This window comes from Sceloporus undulatus, chromosome 2, assembly GCF_019175285.1.
Source record: "Sceloporus undulatus isolate JIND9_A2432 ecotype Alabama chromosome 2, SceUnd_v1.1, whole genome shotgun sequence".
In the NCBI taxonomy this organism is placed as follows: Eukaryota; Metazoa; Chordata; class Lepidosauria; order Squamata; family Phrynosomatidae; genus Sceloporus; species Sceloporus undulatus.
The window spans coordinates 55827811-55851187 of NC_056523.1; the positions used below are offsets into that span (position 1 = coordinate 55827811).

The following is a 23377-nucleotide window of genomic DNA, read 5'->3' on the forward strand; positions in this document are numbered from 1 at the left end:
TGTCAATGCTCAGACGCAGATCGTCGGTCAAGGCAACCATGGCAGTCTCAATCCCAAAGCCTGTCCTAAAGCCGGTTTGAAATGGGTCTAGATAATCGGTTTCATCCAAGACAGCTTGGAGCTGAAGGGCAACCGCCCTCTCGATCACCTTGCTCAAAAATGGCAGCAATGACACTGGCCTATACAGTAATTCCTCATATCCAGGGGGTCTAGGGAAGGTTTTTTCAGGAGTGGCCTAACCGCCGCTTCCTTTAAACAAGATGGAATATGTCCTTCCCTGAAGGATGCACCGATGATATCCGTAAGGAATCTCATCAGTGCATCCCCAGTGCATTACACTTCTACTGTAATAATGTTGCTGACTTGCTTACTGGAATTCAAGGCTACAGCTTACCTACACTGAATTTGGCAAGCATGTCACTGTAAATTGAAGGTGTCAACATTTGAGATAAAATAGATGTACGTTGATCACAAATGCAAATAATGAACCTTAATTGCAATTTTAGTTTTAAGAAAGTTGCCTGATGAAGAACGTACCTTTGTAATACAGCAAATTTGTCTTAGGGTGCCAGTTGTATACTAGCTGAAAGGATTGTCTTAGAATTGAAGTGGCATAGTGAGAAGATACAAGACTTAACAAGCTGTAATAGCAAAACTGACCCTTACTCGCTCATGATCATTCCTGGAGCTCATGCAGTACAAGAACTAGCCTCTCATTTTTTTCCTCTCCTCTCAGGAGAAGCTTGCATTTAAGGAACAAAAAATGTTTAACCCATTTTCAACCAGCATTCCACATCAGTCCTGTGGAAAGGATGGTGTCTGTTGTCCTCATATAGTTCCTGTTAAGCTAGTTGGCTTAAATGTAGTGCTGCTGCTGCTACAAATAGTGAGCAATAGATGAGGACCACCATTTAACCTAAGCACCCTGATTACATAGCTGCCTCCAAAATGGCAAAGTACCTGCCTCAGGGAATACTGTATAAACATGGCTTTCTACATGAGTTTAGCTCCTTCTGTTGGGTGACTGTGACCATCTGGCATGTTGCATTCTTTTGTTTCTAACCTTCTGTTTTCTGGCAGCAGTGCATGATCATGTAAGTGCTTCTAACTTGGGAAGGTGCACTGTTGGTATTGCTTGGTTGCATGGATTGTAAGTTCTAATTCAGCAGTAAATGTCTGGGAATCCTGAATAGTAGCCTTCACTCTTAAGCATCTCAGAGCTTTTAGACAAAATGCCTATTTGAAGGGAATAGTTCTCAGTCTCTATTATTGTAAGTAAACTGAGCACGAAACATGTAAATCCTAGAAATGCGAGTGCTTTTATAAAATATGATCCTGATAACGGAGACTTTTTGTAGATCTTGAGAAAAATACAATAAGTTTGAGAGCAGAGACTTCTGTGCTGTTTGTGCAAGTGAAGTGTGCCTCTTGAAACACTGCAAAAGTTACTGAACTGTACCTTGATACTTTCCATGCCCATCCTCTAGCTGCAGTGCTTGACTTAAGGTCAATGCTAAGCAAGTGTCCCTGGCCATGTGTCAAGTGATTACAATGAGTTTAGTGAGAATTCTTTTGTACTATCCCTGCTTTAAGGGGCTTAGTCTTTGGAACTACGGACAATGCCCAGTTCTCTTGAGCCCTGGAAATGAGGAATTCTTAGAAGGGTTCTCAGATGTGTGAGTATGCCCAGAGGTGAACCATTCCTTTACATGGGGATGGTGTGGGGGGTTAATTGAAGCAGTAGTGCTATGGAAAGGTTCAGTTTGGCAAATAAGAATGGCTAGATTATTAATTAGATCAAGAGTCTTACAGAACAACTGGCATTATGGTATTTTGCATTATAATATTTTCCTCTTATTTCTGTACAGCAAGAGTTCTCTTCAGCAAGAGTAGACTCATTCCTCTCAATTGCCCTTCTTACTAAGCAGCTGAATCTTCTAGCTCCTTTATGTATTCTTCTTAGTGGAGGCTAATATCCTAACTGGAGCTGTTGGCAAGGATCCATAAAACTGGACCATTTCTTTCATTCTGTGCCTTCTTCAGTCAGGGTCCTAGTGTTTGCCTTTTCCTTCACCCTTTGACCTCCAGCCTTCATTTTTTCATTCTTCTTCATTCTTTGAATATCTCTACAGTATTACTCTCCTTGTCCTGTACCACTTGGCTTTAATTCCAATTCTTCTCATTGCTTTCAAATGATTTGTGTGTTGTTTGTTTTACTCTCCAACTCTTGGAAGTAACTGAGTAGTAACTCTGCTGGTAGGGTCAACAAACTATAATGCCAATCTGTTTGTACATTATAGTATAGATTAATGGGGTTTATAAATCTTGGAACCCAGAATTACAGTGGGCCCTTGGTTCCAGGACCAAACCACAGCAGAATTTAGGGTGAAGTATTTAGGATGAAGAATGAAAGGCTCCCTGAACTTGGAACCATAGTAGCCAAGTCAGGGCCCTTATCTCCAACTTAAAGGTTTGGATCTCCTCTGTGGGTAGTATAGGCATGCCTTCTGAGAAGGCAATATCTGTTCACTTTCATATGATCAGCTGCTTGTGTTCTAAAAGGTATGAGTAGTAAAAAAATGTAGGATATGATTTTTACATTGTATTTCCTCTTTGTCCAGTAAGTGCACTTGAAGCATTCATTTGAACTCCAGAACAATGACTTCTAGAAAGAAAGTATTACTCAAAGTCATCATCCTTGGAGATTCAGGGTAAGTGATGCCTGAACATAGTTGCATCTGTGCTGTATCACATTGAAACCATGAGTATGCGGTACAATTCTTGCTTAAAATGTGTATGCTTGGCATTGTTGTAACCTTGGAAACAGATACCTGTTTCTGTCTTGTCTTTGGAACTCCTGAAGGCACCACTGTATGTGCTGATGCTCTATGCAGAAGATACAGGGGTAAGCGTTCTGGAAACATAGACTGTTGTTGCAACAGAATGATGACTAAAGTAAAGGAAGATAATTTGACCTAGAAAGCTTCTTGCATTATGTGAATGACTGCAGAAGGCAAGTAAGTTGGCATTCAAACCAGTCCAAGGATTATGTTTAAAATAACTCATACACACACCTTGGAGGGAGAGGGCCTGTAGGTGCTGTAATATTTTGTGCCTTTAACTACACAGACTCTATTACACAGACTGTATGAGAACACTTTTTAAAATGTTAAAAACAGGTAGACTGTGGTAAGGCTATATTTCTTCACTGCAGAATAAATATATACATCATTGACATTGATTTTGGTTGCAAATTTCAAATACATTGGGTTTGCTTTTCTGTAGCTACCACTGCTCAATGAATTATCATGACATCCTTACCAGTATTGTGCTGCTTAAGTATGTCTAACTGATTCTGGCCTCATTGACATGTAGCATGAGTCATTAGACTGCAGCTTTGCGGAGCTTAACACAAGAGACAGAGCAGAGAGCAGAGAGCTGTGGGGGGGGGGGGGGGAGACAGTGACAAAATCTACTTGAAGTTGTGTCAGCTCTTAAGAACAGCACTCCAGTATGATACAAACCAGACTGTCATGGAATGGGAAATTGCTGTGTCATGCAAGCTAAACAGTTCTTAGAAAGACTTCACTCACAACTCTGGTCAGTAATCTGAACCCCATTACTCCTAAAAATAAAACTAATATCACTTAGTTCAAGCATTTGAATGACATTCTGGCAATTTTGGAGTACATCCCTCCAAAAGCCTCTTGCAGCTGAACTTGTGATAATGGATTAGCACATCTTTTAGCAGTATTTGGGGAGGTTCTGTTTTGGACCCCCCACTGATGGAAAAAAATGCAGGACCTCAAATCCTGCGGTATTTAATGGCAGCGTGCATGTGCAGCTATTAGCTGCAATGGGGCTTGCCATTCTCAGATGCTTAAATCTGCAGATTGCAAACTTGGGAAGGATGGGCTGGGGAGGGCGAGATGATTGTGTATTTGTTAATTCACATCATGCTCATTCTTCTTTAGTAGAGACAGTAAGCTTCTTGAAACCAATGGTTATGTAAAGCCACACCTGTAAAGCCACAAGTGCAGTAAAATAGAATAGTATGCCTGATAAAAATTCCTTTTCAACACATAGTGGATAAGATCAAAGAGCTAGGCAAATGTTGTAAATAAAGACCAAAATTAGTTCACCCTGTATTTCTTTCCTACATTGCAGGATATTAAAGCAAAAGGAAAGATTAGCATCTGTCAAATACTTCTAGCAGATCTGGATTTTTACTTATGAAAACACTCACATTGAAGAGGCTAATATAATCTAGTAGAAAAGCCTGTAGAGGTTGTTTGATAAACTTGACATGACTGTCAAGTCCATAATTTTTGGCAAGCGATTAATGTGATGTGTTATTGCCCACCTTTGTTGACTATACATGTCGCTACCTCACCGCATCAGAATAAAGCACTGTCTATTCAGCTAACCCATAACCTTGAAAGTGGTGATACAGGCTGCTATGGGATAACTTGTTCCTGAACCCAATTCAGTCAAATGTCCAAAGCAGTAGCAGGATTTGTGTGGTCATCCAGATAATTGTTGAGCTACATCTCCCAGCACATCTCACCATTGTCTATGCTAGCTACAGCCACTGTGTGCTGTGGTTCAGCAACTGCTAGAGGCCTGGACAATTTCCTCCCCTGTTCTTGAAAGGAGGACCAGAGGCTGAGTTGAACTAAAAATAAGTTGAACTAAAAAAAATGAGAACATTAGCTTTCTCTTGAGCAAAGGCTTTAACAGTCAAAATCACATATCTGATACGTTAAAACCTATGTAAAGTGCACAGAGTTATACGTGTGGGCTAATCTTATGCTCTGATTTGGCCTATTGTCTCCATGGCCTCAGTTCTCTTTTATCTTTCCTTTAGGGTGGGAAAGACATCTCTTATGAACCAATATGTGAACAAGAAATTCAGTAACCAGTACAAAGCTACAATAGGAGCTGACTTCCTGACAAAAGAGGTGATGGTGGATGATAGGCTAGTCACAATGCAGGTAAGAGAGCAGTGCCTGTCACATTTCTGCAATGTGGAGAGATCCACAAATTGTGAACTGTCTTTCTATCTTTTCTTGAAACATGGATAAGTGCTGCCAATCATATTCCTTTCTGGGAAAGTCCCCCCTCCCTCATGTGAAGTGTTTTGGAGCTTCTCTCAGTCTTGGTGTAATAGGCATGAGAGCCAGTACTCAGTCAGTCAGAGTCATGCCATTTGGAAAGCAGTAGGATGCCTTGCTGGACTTTATGGTTCTCCAAGCGCAGCACATTGTCAGGGGCATCCCTTGGTATTCTTTAGATACTGCAGAGCAGGGGTTCTCAAACTCCGGCCCTCCAGGTGTTTTGGACTTCATCTCCCAGAAGCCTCAGCCAATCACCGCACACATGCAAATTTCCTTCCTACATCAGGATTCTACAGTCAATCTGAATAGACTTCCAGAACCCCACAAATGCCCCTCCTTCCTCTTTGTCTCTTAGCCAGTCGCCACCCACATGCAAATTTCCTGTCTACCTCATAACGTGCTCCCTGACAGTTTGGCCAATGATCTGGGATTCTGGGAGCCGAAGTCCAAAACATCTGGATGGCTGGAGTTTGAGGACCCCTGCTGTAGAGTGGAGAGATCCTTGCTTGGTTTAAATAGCATTCAAATTTAAATAGCACTCAAATAGGTAGCTGGCATACGAGTGGGATTTTCTATTTCTCATGATAATAGTTAAGGAGTTAAGGTTGCTTTTATGTATTGGACTTGATTTGATAATCTCACCCTCTCACTTAAATTGTTCGGAGGTTTTACATGTCTGTCAGTTGACCAATATCATAAATTGACCACTTGCTGTCTGTAGGCAATCGCTACGCTGGCTCTAAGTCCTGTATGTATGTTAGAGGATCTAAGGTGGGGAGCTTAGGAACATTGCCCTCCCACAGGACTTCATGGAACCTAACCCTTCCTGCTGCATCCTGATTTTTTTTTTTTTAACATTTTAAAGTGTTGAGGTCTTTTCCCACTGGAAAAGTTCTCCTAAAATCCCCAGCTCTCCTAAAATCCCCTAAAACCACAAGAGCTTTTGCCATTTTTTGCTATGGGCTGTTGTAGGCCCAGGAACCCCCCCCCCCCAAAATCGGAACAAACTGGGAGGCAGCTTTTCAAAGAACCTTATAGTCCAATCTTAGGCCCATCTAGTCCAATGATTCCCAAAGTGGGTGGTATGCCCCTCCAGGGGTGGTGGAAGGTTCCAGGCGGGCGGTGAGAGAAAAGGAGGACAGTAGGGGGGCAGTGAGGGGAAAAGAGGGCAACAGAGGGACCTTCAGTCAAAGTATTGGTGTGCAAGAAAGACAAGGGGAACCAGTGGCCTTTAGGACCATGGTGGGGATGTGGATTGCATGAAACTTCTTTTCAGGGTCCTCAAAAAACCACCACACAGCCATGCTGATCATTTTGTGTGGTGGTATCTCTCACTCTTTGCTTGTCTATGTAAACTCACTCCCTTACTGACATCTTTCACTAGTTGTTGCAGTTGGGAAATTCTCGCGAGGCTTAGTTAAACGGCATTGCTTCTGTGGCTTGGAGCATCACCATTTTGAAACAGACTGGAGCAAAGAGTTAGAGAACATTGTGGTTGGGGAGAGGTGGCAGCAAAAAGGAGCTTTCAGATTTGGGACCCTGTTTAAGCTTTGTGAGCTTTCCTGGGGCTTGGCTACCAGATTGGAGTTGCACTGCTGCTCCTACTTTCTTTTATCAGACAGGCTGAGAGAAGAGGTAGCAGAAGAAACAATTTTTGTGTGTGTGGGAGAGTGGACACTTGAAGCTGTATGGAGAAGACATGATTTTCACTCTGAGAGCATTTCTAAAGATCAGGGTACAGCAGCAACAACAATGATGTTTCTGGGGAAAGAATAGCTGTGCTATTATTGGAAAGAGTCCTTTGTCTTAGAGAGGCTCCTGTAGTTAAAGTATCCCTTTCCCTGACCACATCAGTTTCAGGTCCAGAGCATGTAGCCTCTATAAACCCCCTACATACATGCTGACTGTGCTTTCCTCTGAAGGATTGAGAGTCCCTCCTCTCTGGGAAGAAGCTTCTCTCTTGCACGTGGTCTCCCTGGCAGCAGCAACTGAGCAGATGGCTGAGCAGTAACCAAAAGGCCTCTTGTCTACACTGGCCTTTGCTGCAAGGCTGGCATGGTTGACAGACTTTTCGGTCGCTGCTTAGTCAGCTGTTCAGTTGCTGCTCCCAGAATGACAAGGGCGCAAAGTGAGTAGCAACTGAGCAGCCAGTCAAACAGCGATCAAGAAGACTCTTGCCTGTGCCAGCCTTGGCTGCAAGACCTGTACAAGCAAGAAGCTTCCCAGTCGCTGCTCAGCCATCTACTCACTTTCTATCAAGGTAACTGGTTGTAAAGGGAGCAGCAACTGGACAGTGACTGAAATTGGCTGTTTTGAATTTGCAGGAGGACAGTACACCTAATATCAAAAAAATATGCCAGGGGGCGCTAGAGTTGTCGCTACTGTTCAGCCTGGCATGTGGTTTCTCCTGCATGATTCACTGGCTTTGGGAAGGGAAGAGCTTCACAATGCTGTATGTCCTCTTTCACCTGTAGACCAGTCTCTGACCTTTGACTGTTAGCAGGACATTCAAAGAGTCACTCACCAAACTATCAGTGATTGTTCTACAAACAACCTAGAATAGATTATTGCTGGTTTACACTGAAAAGGCATGAGGATGAGCTTGTGTTCCTTCTACATTCAATGTCTACAGCACTCCTGCAGAGACACCTTCATAACTTAGAATGGCTTGAGTCTGATTTGACTAAAACTGCTACTGAGCTACTGCTACTGTGATCTCTGCAGATATGGGATACAGCAGGACAGGAACGGTTTCAGTCCCTGGGAGTTGCTTTCTATCGAGGAGCAGACTGCTGTGTGCTGGTATTTGACGTAACAGCTCCCAACACATTCAAAACTCTTGACAGCTGGCGAGATGAGTTCCTGATTCAAGCCAGTCCACGAGATCCTGAGAACTTTCCTTTTGTTGTGTTGGGAAACAAGATTGACCTAGAAAACAGACAAGTAAGTGACTCAGGTGGTTTTGAACCTGAATCCTTATCAGGATTCAGTGGGTTGTTGCAAGTTGCCATGCAAGTATTTTTAGCTTGGGTCTCTTAAGGAATTTACAGGGAAGCACTTACATAAGTCCATGCCGTTTTAAAGAATGTAGACCAGAGAACGTAGCCTTGGAAACAAGTGCTTTGTCGACAGAGTGCCTTGGAAAAAACAAGAATGTTTTGCCTGTGTAGTATGAGAAGTAATGGATGTCTCTGCTTAACAGTGAGCAAAAGGTGTTTGATAGCTACATGTTGCTATTAAAAGTGGTAGAATTTAAAAGATCTTTGCTCTGTTGCAGGTTACTACAAAACGAGCACAGGCCTGGTGCTACAGCAAAAACAATATCCCTTACTTTGAAACCAGTGCCAAGGAGGCCATTAACGTGGAACAGGCTTTCCAGACAATTGCACGAAATGCACTTAAACAGGTACCAGTTCAACCTAGTGCCCTCTTGTGGTCACCTGGTCAGTTTTATATCTAAAATCAGACCATGTAATGGAAGCTGATAGAGATACTAGAGCCCTTTCTGGTGCAGATATTTTTCTTGTTAAGTAGGATTTTCAAATGTTGTTTTGTTTAGCTTGTTTTATTTTAAAAAGTCATGTTGTTCCAAGGCAGACGTGGGATGAATGACTTTCAGAGATAGTGTACCTCTCTATAATCACCACTTAGGAGAAACTACATGTTCTTCAGTCCATTATATGCTAGAGTGGGCTGTGCCTGACCAGTCATCATAAACTGTAGTGTTAACCTGCTCCCATCAAAGCTGGGAAAGTTTCGTCTGGAAGGAAACTATGCCTTCTAGACTCTAGAATAGTACTAGCCTGCTCCCCTCTCCCTAAATAGAAAACCTGTGTGATTAAAGAGGTGGAATTGGTGATTTTTTCTTCTTCTTTCTTCATAGGAAACTGAAGTGGAGCTTTACAATGAATTTCCTGAACCTATCAAACTAGATAAGAATGACCGAGCAAAGGCCTCTGCGGAGAGCTGCAGCTGCTGAGGTGGGGCTGGAGGGGTTAGCACAGTCCTTCATAAACAGATATCACACCTAGGCCTTCAAACACACATGGCCCCTCTCTTATGTAAAAAGAAACAAGATCCCATTCTCAGTGGCCAAAATCACCCCTTTACCATGAACAACTTGTAAGCCCATTCATTCCTTTACCCGACTCCATCAATATCCCTACATCCCATTGCATTATTTCATGGTAGCAGACCTTTCTCTAGTTCAAAAAATGAAACTCATATATGTTTGGAACTTAAGCTACTTCCAGGTGTTCAATGGAAAGAAACTGTGTACAGATAATCTGTAACAATTTACCTTTAATTGTCTTGTGTTTCCCCTGTGAAGGCGGCGACTGGAAAGGCTGATTACTCATAGTTCATTGCAAGCTCAGCACTCAGTTCAACTAGGTTGAGTTTTGTATGTATCTGTTAATGCTTGTTACTTTTAACTAATCAGATCTTTTTACAGTATCCACGTATTATGTAATGGCTTCTTTAGGAAAAATCTTATAGTACATGTTAATATATGCAACCAATTAAAATGTATAAATTAGTGTAAAATTCTTGAATTACATGTTTAAGTACTGAAACACAGGTTGTTTAGGAAGTGAACAGGACACTTGTGGGATGCAGTGTGCTAGCAACACAGGTCCAGGTAGAGACAGTATTCTGTACAGTAGAAGCAAGAATTATGTAAACATTTTTATTGATTTAAGAGCCAAAAAGCTTCATCTCCTGGAAAAAAAAATATTATCTGGCTTCTTTGTAGTTAAAAATTTTCAAAGGATGATTTGCATAACCTTGCACGCTGGATTATTGGACTTCAAAAATGAAATACAGCTTTCAGAATGATCACTTTGTTTGCCTTTTACTTCCCCTCATGATTAACTCTGCAAAGCAGAATCTAACATGATGTCTGACTCTTGTAGAACGAGCTCCATCTGGGTTGTAATAGCCATCCTTGATGGCTAAATGTCCCTCTTTCCCTTTCTCTCTTACCGTCACTAGTCTGGGTTTCCTGGAATGGAAACCTGACAACTTCGTTCTGCCCTACTCTCTTTGTTCTTGCATTTGTAGCTTTCTTAAATGGAGCACTTCTACTGTTTTTCCCAGAAGTCTACATTCTAGTACATAGGCAGAACTCTTCTGTAAAGAAACATGCCAATAAACTTAACAAGAACAAAACTGCTTGCTCCCTGTTTTACTTTTTAACCTTCTTACTGAAACTGATGCTGGGGTTCCTAAGCTAATCTTTTCCCCAAAACTTTCCTCTATATGGCCTACTGGCCTGCTAATCACTGAAATTAGGTATCTGGCTTACAGTTGTAGTGCAAAGTCTGAAACTTAAGAAAGCAAAATGAAGCAGAGTGTCTTGCAAAAGAGGTTCCATATTTATTTCTTTCATGTATACCTTTCTTTTCTCCCAGCGTGGGATCCACAGCAGTTCATAGTCTATAGCTTTCAGTTCAATCATAGGATTTTCAAAAGTGTTTCTAGCACTACAAAGTCTCCAATCAAATGCAATGACTAATCAAAATGACCAAATATTACAGTATTAAAACATACAGTATTAAAATATTGATCTTACTATTCATTCCAGTACTTTTAACATAGGTGCTGCTTCCATTACCTAGATTAATTTGGTTACTGTCACAACTCCATAATTACTAGTCTCAGTTTAAAAATTATTGACTTAACTACCAATGTCTGACTTCAAAGTATAAAGACACACACACCCCTTCAAGAAAGTTCTGTAGTTCAGTGATATGACAGTTGCCATTCTTTCATAGTTAAAGATGCTGCAGGTGACAGCGCTCTGCCTGGAAGTGTGGCGTTGGTTTTGAACAGTGCTCTCTGTTCATACTCATTTCAGACTAGGACCTAAGTCAGATGGGTAAGCTGAGTCCCTCTAAATTTGGTTGAACAACTACTAGCATTGCTCCCTGTTGGTTACACTGGCTAGAGTTGATAAGTTTGTATGTTTGTGTTTGTTTTGAATGGTTTAGTGGCTAGACAAGTGTCTTTATAAAGTGTGGTGCAGCCTTGGATCCAAGAAATGCTTCATGTCCTCAACACAGCCAACTGGGATTGTGTCCTCATTCCTCAAGGTATTATTTGAGAGTGCTTGCAGTGTGATGGGTATAGCATATGCTTCAAATAGAAATTAAAGAAGTGGCCTTATACCAGACCAGACCATTTGTCTATTTAGGCTAGTATGTCTACCTTGACTGGCAACAACCTTCATGATCTTGGGAACATGTCTTTCCCATCACCGGAGACCGAAGATCCTTTTCAAGTGGCAATAGGAATCTTCTGTATACAAAGCATAGGGTCTACTACAGAGCTGCTTCTTTATCTACTATGTAAATTTGAAACTAGCCATGAAAAATATGTTTTCACTTCAGCAACAAAAGCCATTTTCCAGGATTAAATAATGTATTAATAGCATTGCCTAATTTGCTTCAAGGAGAGTCAGTTTGGTAGTTTCTGCACTGGATTATAATTCTGCAGAGCAGGGTTCAAATCCCATCTCAGCCATGTAAACAAACTGGATGACCCTGGGCAGTCACGCTATCTCAGCCTCAGAGGATGGCAGTGGCAACCCCTACTGAAAAAAACTGATAAGAAATAAGCCCCCCCCCCCCCGTTTTGTTTTGCTGTTTTGTACCTTCAAGTTGTTTCAGACTTATATGGTGACCCTAAGGTAAACCTATCATTGGGCTTTCTGGTCAAGATTTGTTCAAAGAGGGTTTGCCATTGCCTTTCTCTGAGGGTTGCCATAAGTCAGAAATGACTTGGAGGCACACAACAACAGCAACAATTTGATTCTTATTCCTCAGTTTTGAAAAGTTTATTAAAATTAAGGACTGTTTAACTTTTGTGGTACAGTGGTGCCTCGGGTTACGAAAATAATTCGTTCCGCGGCCGCTTTCGTAACCCGAAAAGCCTTCGTAAGCCGAAAACCCATAGGCGCTAATGGGGGAAAAAGCCGCGGCTCCGCCGCGGCTCCATTTAAAATAGCGCCGGAGTTTTTTCGTAACCCGAAAAAACTTTCGTAACCCGAAACAATAAATCCCTATGGGATTTTTTCGTATCCTGAAAAATTCGTAACCTGGGTATTTCGTATCCCGAGGTACCACTGTATAGACATTCAGGACTGATGGAAGAGTATTGGCCAGCAGTTGATGCAACGCTAGGAGCCGGGGTGGGATGGAAGTGGATGAATTGGTGATAGTGTGGCACAAAGATACTGTCAGAGATAATCATAGAATCACATAATTGGAAGAGACCACCAGGGCCATTCAGTTCAATCCCCTGCCATGCAGGAACACACAATCAAAGCACCCCTGGCAGATGGCCATCCACACTGTTTCAAAATCTCCAATGAAGGAGGCTCCAACAAATGCCAGTGGAGTGTGTGCTACTGTTAAACAGCTCTTACTGTCAGGAAGTTCCTCCTAATGTTGAGGTGGAAACTTTTTCTGTAGCTTGCATCCATTGTTCCGGGTCTTGTTCTCTGGAGCAGCAGAAAACACGCTTGCTCCATCCTCAGCATGGCACCCCTCAAATATTTAAACAGGGCTATCATATCAAGAGGTAATAGGAGTAGCCTAATTTGGCATCAAGTGAGTTCTGTGACCTTCCTAGGAGCCATCAGAGCCTGACTCGAGTCTTGCACAATCTGTTTGTGTGGGTTTGGTCCCTTAGGAAATTTTAAAAAGCAAACCACAAACAAAAACCCAACACTAGACTCACTGAATGTCATTATTATTATTAACCTTTATTTATAAAGCGCTGTAAATTTACATACAATCTTTTTAAATTAGACGGTCCCCTGCCCTCAGGCTTACAATCTAAAAAGACACGACACAAAAGGAGAAGGGAGTGGTGGCGGGGAAGGGGATCAAGTCCAGCAGTTCTTCTCTATCTCCGAGGCCTGGACCAAGGCAAATGGACTGGAAGGAGGACTTGGCTTCTTGGAGCTAGCCTGCCTCTCCCTCAAGATGGAGGCTGAAGGGAGGGCTGGTCTTCTTCCAGGCAGGCTTGGTGGAGCTAGCCTACCTCTCTCTCCCTCAAGATGGTGGAAGAAGGGAGGGCTTCTTGACTGATGGAGGACACCTGGCTTAGGTCTGAAAGGGATCTAGGAGTCCTAGTAGACCAAAAGTTGAATATGAGTCAACAGTGTGATGCAGTGGCTGAAAAGGCCAATGCAATTTTATGCTGCATCAATGGAAGTATAGTGTCTAGATCAAGGGAAGTACTGTAATAGTCCCACACTATTCTGCTCTGATCAGGCCACACCTGAATATTGTGTCCAGTTCTGGGCACCACAATTCAAAAAGGATGTTGAGAAACTGGAGAGTATCCAAAGGAGGGCGACTAAAATGGTGAAGGGTCTGGAAACCATGCCCTATGAGGAACAACTCAGGGAGCTGGGGATGTTTAGCCTTGAGAAGAGAAGGTTAAGAGGTGACATGATAGCCCTGTTTAAATACTTGAAGGGATGTCATATTGAGAAGGAAACAAGCTTGTTTTCTGCTGCTCCAGAGAACAGGGCTCAGAGCAATGGATGCAAGCTACAGGAAAAGAGATTCCACCTCAACATTAGGACAGTAAGGGCTGTTCGACAGTGGAACACACTCCGTTAGTATTTGGTGTAGTCTCCTTCCCTGGAGATCTTTAAGCAGAGGCTGGAATCCAGGCCATCTCTTGGGGATACTTTGATTGTGATTTCCTGCATGGCAGAATGGGGTTGGAGTGGATGTCCCTTGGGATCTCTTCGAAGTCTAGGAACCTATGATCTGGGGCTTGGATCCATGAAGGAGGGCCAGCACTGCCCCCCTGCTCAGAAGAGAAGAGCTGGGAAGGCAGAAGTGGGGAAATGGCGGAGCAAGGAATGTGGGAGGGCGCCTGTCAAGTCGGAGGGGAGGACTGGGGCTGGGTCATCCATCCTCCCAGACTGGGGACCGCCTTTTGTGGAAGAAGCCCATTGGCGGAGGCAACTTTTCCTGGGTCAGAGATGGCAAGGGATGGAGTGGGAGGTCCTGGCTTCCCAGGGGAAAGGAGTACATGAGCCAAGCAAAGCTTTCTAGGCTGCATCCACGCTGGAGAAATAACCCGCTTTGGCCGCGCTTTAACTCTGTGTGGCTGCAGGCTATGGAATTCTGGGAGTTGGAGTTTGTTGTGGGGGCCCAGAGCGGAGCATCCACCCCGCTGGAGTATAACAGCCCCTTGGGTGGCCCTGGAGAAGTCACACTCTCTCAGCCTCGGAGGAAGGCAAAGACAAATCCCCGCGGAAGAAATCTTGCCAAGGAAACCCCAGGAGTCAGTCCCAAAGGGACTTGGAGGCCCGCAGCCACGCCTTGCAAAGGGGTTTTCCCCTGCCTCGGAGGGCTCCCTCCCGCCTCGCCGAGGAGGAGGAGGAGGGCGAGGAAAAGGGGAGGAGGACGCGGCCCCATAAAAGCTCCAAACACTCACAGCAGTGTGCATTAATGCTTCTTAGTGCTGCTCAAAATGGAGGGCGTTTTGGCCTCCCTCTTGGACAGAAGGGGGAAATGGAGGGCAGGTCCCGGAACAGGAGGAGGAGCAGCAGCTCTGGCCCCCCGCCGGCCAAGCATCCCTCCCAGCAGCACCCAGCCTCTTCCCCACCCCAGGGCCTCCCTGCCTCCTCTCCCTTCCTTCCTTTCCCGTTCCTCCCCCCTATTCCCTATCCTTTCCTTTCTTCTCTTCCCTCCTTCCCCTCTCATCTCCTATATCCCCCTTCTCTCCCTCTTTTCCTTTCCTTCCTTCTCTCTTTTTTAGTCTTCTTCACCCTATCCTTTGCTTTCCTATATTCCCTCCTTCTCTCCCTCCTTTGCTTTCCTTTATCCTTCTGCTTTCCTTTCCTATATTCCCTCTTTCCTTCCTTCCTTCCCTCCCTCCTTTCTTTTCTTATGTTCCCTCCTTCTCCCTTTCCTTTGCTTTCCCATATTCTTTCCTTTCTTCCCTTTCCTCCTCCTTCCTTTGCTCATTCTCCCTTTCCTTCACTATCTTCCTTCCCTCCCCTCCAGAAGCGCCTCCGCCTCTCCTTTCTCCGAGGCCGGGTGTGTGTGTGGGGTGGGTGGGGGGATTGGAGCCCCCTCCCCAATACTCGGGGGTCCCTGTCTCCCCTCCCTCCCACCCTGAATCGAGGCGGGGACCCCGTCCTGCTCCCTCTTCCCTCCGCCGACCGCGCGAGGGCGTCCCGTGTGTTTGTTGCCACAAACCAACCGCGGCCTCTTGGGGCCCTGAGCCCCCCTGGGCCCCTCCGACGGGGCAGGGCCGGAGAGGCCCCTCTTCCCCCTGAAGCCCGGGCCTTTCCTGGCCGAGGCGCCGCTTCCCGAGGCGCCCAGAGCCCCCCACACAGGGCGCCCCCATCCTCTCCCTCCGCCTGGCCTAGGGTGCGCCCTTAAAATCCTCCAGGAGGGACCCTTCCCGGGCCTGGGGAGCCCCCAGAGCCCGCAGCGGCCTCGGGCACCGCCGGGGCCGGAGGATAACGCCGTGCCCGGGCGGCTGGGTGTCTGGACTGAGCCTAGAGCAGGCCGCGAAGGGGCCTCAAGAAGCACAACTCGGCGCGGGCCTCTCGGCTGGCTGTTGTTGTTCCCAACGTGGTCCGCCAGCGGAGTATATAAGGCGCGGAGGCGGCGCCGCAGAGGCAGAAGGCGTCCGGCAGCCGAGGAGGGCGCATCCTCCTGGAAGCTCCGCTCTGGCTGAGGGGCTGCTCTCTCCTTCCCTTCACTAACCCCAGCCATGTCTGTGGAGCTGGAGGAAGCCGACCTGCCTCTCGCCGAGGCGGATGAGGAAGACGAGGAGGAGGACGACGAAGAGGAGGAGGAGGAGGAGGCCTTAGCCCCGGAGAAGAAGGGCGGCAAAGGGAAAGGGGGCGGAGGCGGCGGTTCGGCGCTCTCCCCTTCGAAGAAGAAGAACAAGAAGAAGAACCAGCCCGGGAAGTACAGCCAGCTGGTGGTGGAGTCCATCCGGAAGCTGGGCGAGCGAAACGGCTCCTCCTTGGCCAAGATCTACAGCGAGGCCAAGAAGGTGCCTTGGTTCGACCAGCAGAACGGCCGCACGTACCTCAAGTACTCCATCAAGGCCCTGGTCCAGAACGACACCCTCCTCCAGGTCAAGGGCACCGGCGCCAACGGCTCCTTCAAGCTCAACAGGAAGAAGCTGGAGGGAGGCGAAGGCGGAGGAGGAGGAGGAGGGAGCCCCGGGGGAGGAGGAGGAGGAGCGGGGGGCGCCCACCCCAAGGCCTCCCACAAGAAGGCCGCCCCCGTCGCCCCCCGCAAGGCGGAGAACAAGCCCCTGGGGAAGGCCGGGGCCGGGGCAGGAGCAGGAGGGAAGAAGCTGGAGAAGAAGGCCTCGCACAAGAAGGGCGCCGCTGCTGCTGCTGCCGCCGCTGCCTCTGCCGCCTTAGCCTCGGCCTCCGCCAAGAAGGAGAAGGCCAAGGCCAAGAAGACGACGACGACGGCCATGTCGGCCGGGAAGAAAGGAGCCGCCTCCCCGGCTGCTAAGAAGGCCAAGAAGCCCGCCAAGGCCCTCAAGAGCAGGAAGTGAGGAGGAGGAAGAAGAGGCCCCCGAGACACGCTCCCAGGGAGGGCTTTGGGGGAGCTGTTGTTGTTCTCGTCCCTGCCTGAAAACAGGACTAGACTGAGACTCGAACTCGGAGCCCAGAGAGCCAATGTTCTCTTCTCCCCTCCCTCTGTTGTTCTTATGACCCCCCCCCCCTTCGGTTTCTGCGCCCCTTTCTGTGTTGGAGGGGAGAGTGGGGTGGCCAGGCGGCCCTTCCCCTTCAGAGGCCCCCCACCCCTGAAGACGCCCTTTGTGTGTGTGTGTGTGTGTGGTGGTTATTTTGGTGGGGAGGGAATGAGAGTCCAGCCCCGCCCCCTTGGCTTGGGAGCTCAGGAGGAGGAGGAGGAGGCTGCGGGGCTGCTGGGCTCCCCCCTCCCGCTTCGGCCGAGGGGCAGGGCTGCCTTGGTTGCCCCGATCACAGTGTGGCTGAGCCCTCCTCGGTGGCTTCTGTTTTGGGAGGGAGTGAAGAAGATGGCAGCCCCCCATTTCTTTTGGCAATTGGGGAAGAGGTGGGGCTGGGTTATTCCTCGCCAGAGAGGCTTGGGAGGCCTCGCCATGGCTGCCCTCTTTCAGTGGGGCTGAGCCAGGCCACCACCCCTCCTCCGTGTGTGTGTGTGTGGGGGGGTTGCTTTGGGAGGGAAGAGCCCAGAGTGCAGCCATCCTTCCTTCCTTCCTTGGTAACGGTAATGGCTGCCCCCTTCCCAGTGTGGCTGAGCCCCTTTCTTTGGGGAGACTCCTGGAGCCCAGGATGGGGGGGGGCGCTTTCAATTCATCCTTCCTTCCTTCCTTGTTAAGGGTAATGGCTGCCCCCCTCCCCAGGGTGTCTGAGCCCCTTTCATTGGGGGCAGGCCCCTGGAGCCCAGGATAGGGGCGACTTCATCCTTCCTTGTTAAGGGTAATGGCTGCCCCCTTCCCAGTGTGGCTGAGCCCCATTCCTCGGGAAGAGACCCCTGGATCCATCCTCCCTGCCCGCAAGTGGACGGTGGGTCTGTCTGGCGTGGGACCAAGCGACCAGCGGAGGCTGACCCTGTTTAGGGGCAGGAGAGGCGCCGGAGCCCTCCCCCTGTCCTGACCCCTTTCCTCCCTCCCCGGTTGTCTCCTCTTCAGTTGCCTTTTGGGGGGAGGGGGTTATGTTTTCTCTTTTTTGTGGGTTTTGTTCAATAAATCGTTTTGGAAAATGACTCCCCTCCTGCTGCTGCTGCTGCTGCTCTCTGGGCGAGAGGGGGAGATGGTGGGGAGGGGGCCGGGGGGGTGTGGGGCAGAGAGAGCCCGGGAGGTAAATTGCGAGGGGAGGGGCCAGAGGGCGGCCCTCCATTTCAGCCTTCTCTGCAAGAGGAGGAGGAGGAGGGGCTCGGAGGCGCCCTCCATTTTGAGCAGCGTGGGCTTACCTCTGTAGGAGTGTTTGGAGCTTTTGTTTACTGTCCGGGAAGGCATGGCTTCATAGTTACATTAGCATTTTCTGTGCAGGAGGCGTCCCATTTTGAGCATGGCTTTAACTAAGCAGCATGGATTCATACTTATATGAATATTTTGAATTTTTATTTTCTTTCGAAGAGGGGTCTGAGCATGGCTAGAACTCCTCATGGATTCAGGTTTAGATATGAGTATTTCTTCGAGTATTTATTTTTCTGCCCAGGAGGAGTTCCAGAAGGTCCTCCTTTTGAGCATGGATTTACATTTATATATGCATCATTGTGAGTGCTTATTGTCTTTCCACCAGGGCTCTGGAAATAGGTCTAAGACGCTTCTGGGCAGAAGGAGTTCCAAAAGCATGGCTCTCAGCAGCCTGGTTTTAATTTGTGTATGGATTTTCTTTCCAGGAGGGATTCCAAAATGTCCTCCATTCTATGATAGCCCTGTTTAAATATTTGAAGGGATATTATATTGAGGATTGATCAAGCTTGTTTTCTGCTGCTCTAGAGACTAGGACCCAGAGCAATGGATGCAAGCTCCAGGAAAAGAGATTCTACCTCAACATCAGGAGGAACTTCCTGACAGTGGAACACACTCCTTCCTGGGAGGGTGATAGTCTCCTTCCTTGGAGGTCTTTAAACAGAGGCTGGATGGCCATCTGTCGAGGATGCTTTGATTTGGATTTCCTGCAGGGCAGAATGGGGTGGACTGCATGGCCCTTGGGGTCTCTTCCAGTCTGTGATTCTATTGTGAGCATGACTTAGAAGCATGGATTTAATTTATACTATAGGAGTGTTTTGAACTTGTATTTGGCCCTGCTCCCCATTCTTTGCGGGTCCTGCCCTGCTTTGTGTTGAGGAGCCATCTGGCCGCCCTGAGAAGCGGCCTGCTCTGCTTTCCTTCCACTGTCTCCTCCCACGAATCCCTGAGGGGAGAGGGAGGCCATCATGCTCCCTTGCCTTCCCCTTATAGCCCCCGTCGTGCTTCCTTTCCTCCCTCCTAGCAACGGGGACACGGTGCTGGCGTGCCCTCCAAGTCCTATCCCACTCTTCAGAGGGGGCTTTGTCTTGGCCATCCTCTGAGGCTGAGAGAGTGTGACTCTCCCAGGGCCCCGGGGGATTCGAACCCTGGCCCCTCTGGCTCTTAGTCCGGCGCTCAACCCGCTCCCCCACGCTGGCCCTGGAGCCTCAGCCATCGTCTGGAGGCGGGCTAGAGCTAGAGCAGGAAAGGAAGGCAGCCACTGGGCAAGGCGCGGAGATCCCGCCCTCCCCCCGACCCTGACGTCAGAGGCGGAGCTCCGCCCCCACCGTCTCTGCCCGAGGGATTGCGTCACCGGGCGCTGATGTGCGCGCGCGCTTACCTTCCCCCCCCCGTGCGCAATTCCACCGGATTGGTCGGGCAGTGTGGTGACGTCAGGTGACTCCCGCCCTTCGCGCCTCTTCAGCTGTGGCTGCTCCAGCAGCGCAAGGTTAAAGGCCGAGCCCTGACGCTTTTTAGCAAACCACCTGATTGGCCTGGGTGCTCTAAAGGCACCAGGTCTGGTCTGGGATGCTAAGCAGGGTTGCCGGTGGGTAGAACTTGGATGGGAGATCACCAACAGATATTAGTTGCCCTAGGCTACGTGTCAGAGGAAGGAACTGACAAAGCCACCTCTGAGGTTTCCTGGACTTTGTAAAAACCTATTAAATTCTTTGGGTCGCCATCAGTTTACAGGCAACTTGAAGACCTACACACAGACACACCCCAGTGGTTATCAACCTTTAGGCCTCCAGATGTTTTGGACTTCAATTCCCAGAAATCCCAGTCAGTATGTTCATTGTTCAGGAGCTCTGGGAGTTGAAGTCTCAAAAATCTAGAGGACCAAAGGTTGAGAACCACTGCTTCTAAAGGCACCAGATCTAGTTTGATTGGGAAGCTAAGCAGGCTGCTAAGGAATACTAGGTTCAGAGGAAAGAACTGGTGGAGCCCCTTCTGAGGATTGCTTGACCTAGAAAATCCTATTTAGAAAAAAATTAATGGGGCTTCCATAAACCTACAGGCAACTTGAAGGCCCCCCCCAACACACACACACACAGGCACAGCCTTCCCTCCATTTTCAGATGTAAGCATGTCGCTTGCTTCCAGAAATCTTCCTCCTCTTTCCAAACTAGTATTCCATTATTATTCAGTGAGGTACCCAGTCAAACTTTTGCTTGGATCCTATTGCTTAGTCCCAACCAAGGTGATCCCAATGATTAGGTTAATGGTGCTGTATCTGCAACAAGGATTAGGGCCTTATTTTGCAGGAGCAGGGAGTGGCTTTGCAACCCTGCAGGGTGCCCAGTGAAACAAGAGTCAACCCAGCATCACAATTAGTGCCTGAACAGGGTTGGCAAAGGGGTCTTTCCCCCCCTGCTAGCAGAGTACAGCGCCCTTTGAACCCTGCTCCTCCCCACACACTGCAGCAAAAGGGACTTATATAGAACACATTTGCCATTTCATGCTGGGTTTGGGCTTCTGAGAGTAAACTGAAGACATGAAATCCAATCAAAACTACTATTGAACACATGGATGGCCCACTCATAAAACTAGCCTTGCTGTGTGCCTTCAAGTTGGTTCCGACTTATGGCAACCCTAAGGCTGACTTATCATGGGTTTTTCCTGGCCAGATTTGTTTAGAGGTAGGTTCCTTTTCTCTTCCTCTGAGGTGGAAAGAGTGTGACTTGCCCAAAGTCACCCAGTGGGTTTCTAAAAATGAGTGGGGATTCAAGCCGAGGTCTCCTGGAGCCCCAGTCCAACACACCTTGCTGTCTCTACTTTGCTAACTGCTCTTAATATTAGTTCAGGGTGTCAGTAGTAAATGTTGATTTGGAAGAAGTTCCAAAAGGATCCCTCCAAATTAGCTGAGCACCCACCTGGCTTGGTGGCACTCCATGTGAAAGTGACTAAACCACTTAACCACTCTGGTTAAAAATGGATGATGGGGCTGAACACTAGCATTGCTCCAATGGGGGAAGGAATCCAACCCTGGGGAAAATACACCTGATTGCAAAACAATTCACATACATTTAAACACTTTGAATAACAGTTGTCGCTTTCAGAGGTGTAGCTGTGCTAGTCTGGAATTAGTATGTAGAGGGATCTTGTGGCACCATTGAGAATAACTAAGCAAAAGAAGTTGTGGTCATCTCTGGAGTCTATACAGGCCAGCTTACTATGACCATCACATCTGAGCACCTTAAATGTCCATATTATTTAAAAACCTTAGGTGTGAATAGAAGATACTTAAATCAGTGTTGGGACTATGTCTCTGGAGACCAGGGTTCAAATCCCCACTCAGTCATGGAAACCCCCGGGTGAGTTTGGAAGGCAAGTCAAGAAGGCAAAGGCAACCCCCACCCTCTTTGGACAAAGAAAACCCCATGATAGGTTTGCCTTAGGGTTGCCATAAGCTGGAAACTAAGGGAAACAACAGTCAGGATCTCAAAAGGCTATGGGTGAACAAAAACAATCCTCAGTGTTCAATTAGTAATACTCATAAATATGAAAAGGTATCCTCCCACACTATGTTTATAAAACATCTAAAGCTTTACTTGTGTTTAGATTATTTCAACTCCTACACAATCACAAACAAAACCTGGTGGTCATCTGACAGAACAGCAGTGGCTGATGCTGGCTGTGAAAAATGGGGATAGTAGTTGCAACACAGGAACTCAATCCACGCCTTTCTAAGAAACAGGTGGCAGTCCTATCCCATCCCATCCAAATCTTACTACTTGCAAGAAAAACCTTTGCATTCTGTTTCTTGAGACAAAACCAAATGGCACCCCTCTCTATTCCATGTGCAGAAGCAACCAGAATTGAGTCTCACTTTAGCAATGGCATTAAGATACCAAGAGCAGCTTCAAATGTGTTGGCCACAAGGGAAATCTAGGTCTGTCCTTCACACACACACACACATATGGCAGTATCTCCCACCTGAAGCAGCTACTACCTCACTCCATTTAGCAGTAAAGGGAAGTCCTGAGTTAGCTTATTTTTGCATGGGGCAGGGGGAGGGAGAGGACAGAGCATAAGCAGAAGACCCAGGAAACATATAACATTAACATGCACAGGTTGGGCTGAGAGATGCATTATCCATCAAGCGGTCCCTAGCGCCGCCACCCCCCCTCCTGCAAGCACAAATCAACCACCACCAGTTGCAAATGTGCAGCCTTAGGGGGAAAAGGCAGGTGCGGAAAGTAACTTTTCACGCCTAATCCCCTTAAACTCTGTGGTAATTCAAACACTAACAATTTTGTTGCAGCATAAATGTTAATGGATGATAGGTGACTTGAGGCTACATGGCCAAACAAGCGGAAAGCTGTGTGTAGCAGTAGTTGTTTGGAGTGCAGCGGCACCACTCTCAAGTAGATGAACACAGGAGAACCTGCCCACTTCCTCTTCCAAAAGCTGTGTCCACCTTCCAAATTATCATAATTGTTAAAATCCCAATTTGCAGCAAAAGCAGCACAATAAATAATGGTGTTAGATTCTCAGTAAAACGGAATGAGTTTATGTTCACTCTTAATCCAAACAATTATCTTATAAATTGTACATAAACCTTTATGAAAGGTATTGCCTCCAGGCCAGTTCCATCCTTCCCTCCGCTACCTTCTCACTTCACCACAACCGGGGTCCACTGACCTGTACGCTTCTGTTAGAATAACAGTACTTAGCAGTTTAACACAGCAGGGAAACTCAGATTAATACTTCCTAAATTGGAAGATCTGATAGCACTATCTTCTTGCTGGAAAGTAATTTCTGGAAAACGGAAAGTCATTGTTTTAGTGCAATATAAAATTTCAGGGCAGTGAAGGAAATTCCAGATCTATTACTGGCTGAAACAGACAGCATTTAACTGCACTAATATCACTGCTTCCAATCACTTAAGCAAGAGGTTACTTGCTCAGTTTAGTAGTACTTTAAGAAACATTGCATGAAATAGCCTCAGCAGCATTGTAAAATATAAACTGACAGTACTATGCTATACATGCCTACTCTAGAGTATATTCAGTTTTAGCTCCAGTGGGACTTCCTATCAAGTAAACAGCCATAAAATGAAGCCTTAACCTGCCTCCCCATTTCTTTTTCAAAAAACATGACTGTCTATTTAGTACCTAGGAAGCAGACTTAAGGAGTTCATATTTACAAGCTTGCTTAAAGAATATAGTGTTGCATTTAAAAACAAAATATGTAGATTTTAGAACACCCATTACTAATCCTTTTCCATTTTCCATACACAGAGACTCTAG

The 23377-nt window shown here is 46.8% G+C and overlaps 2 protein-coding genes across 2 annotated transcripts in view; both read left to right on the forward strand.

Annotated features, from left to right (window-relative positions):
* The window catches only part of RAB7A (RAB7A, member RAS oncogene family), a 35691-nt gene extending 25405 nt beyond the window's left edge, over nt 1–10286 (forward strand). The window contains exons 2-6 of the mRNA XM_042450985.1: nt 2622–2711; nt 4868–4994; nt 7842–8060; nt 8395–8523; nt 9001–10286. Of these exons, the coding sequence (XP_042306919.1) occupies nt 2659–2711; nt 4868–4994; nt 7842–8060; nt 8395–8523; nt 9001–9096 (624 nt within the window). The 5' untranslated portion in view covers nt 2622–2658 and the 3' untranslated portion in view covers nt 9097–10286. The remainder of the gene's footprint in view (nt 1–2621; nt 2712–4867; nt 4995–7841; nt 8061–8394; nt 8524–9000) is intronic.
* A 5474-nt stretch (nt 10287–15760) lies between these two features.
* LOC121923333 (histone H1.10) lies at nt 15761–17872 on the forward strand. The gene has a single exon (XM_042453678.1). It carries the CDS (start codon nt 15870–15872, stop codon nt 16674–16676), a length of 807 nt encoding a protein of 268 aa, XP_042309612.1. The 5' UTR covers nt 15761–15869; the 3' UTR covers nt 16677–17872.
* The last annotated feature ends 5505 nt before the right edge of the window (nt 17873–23377 follow it).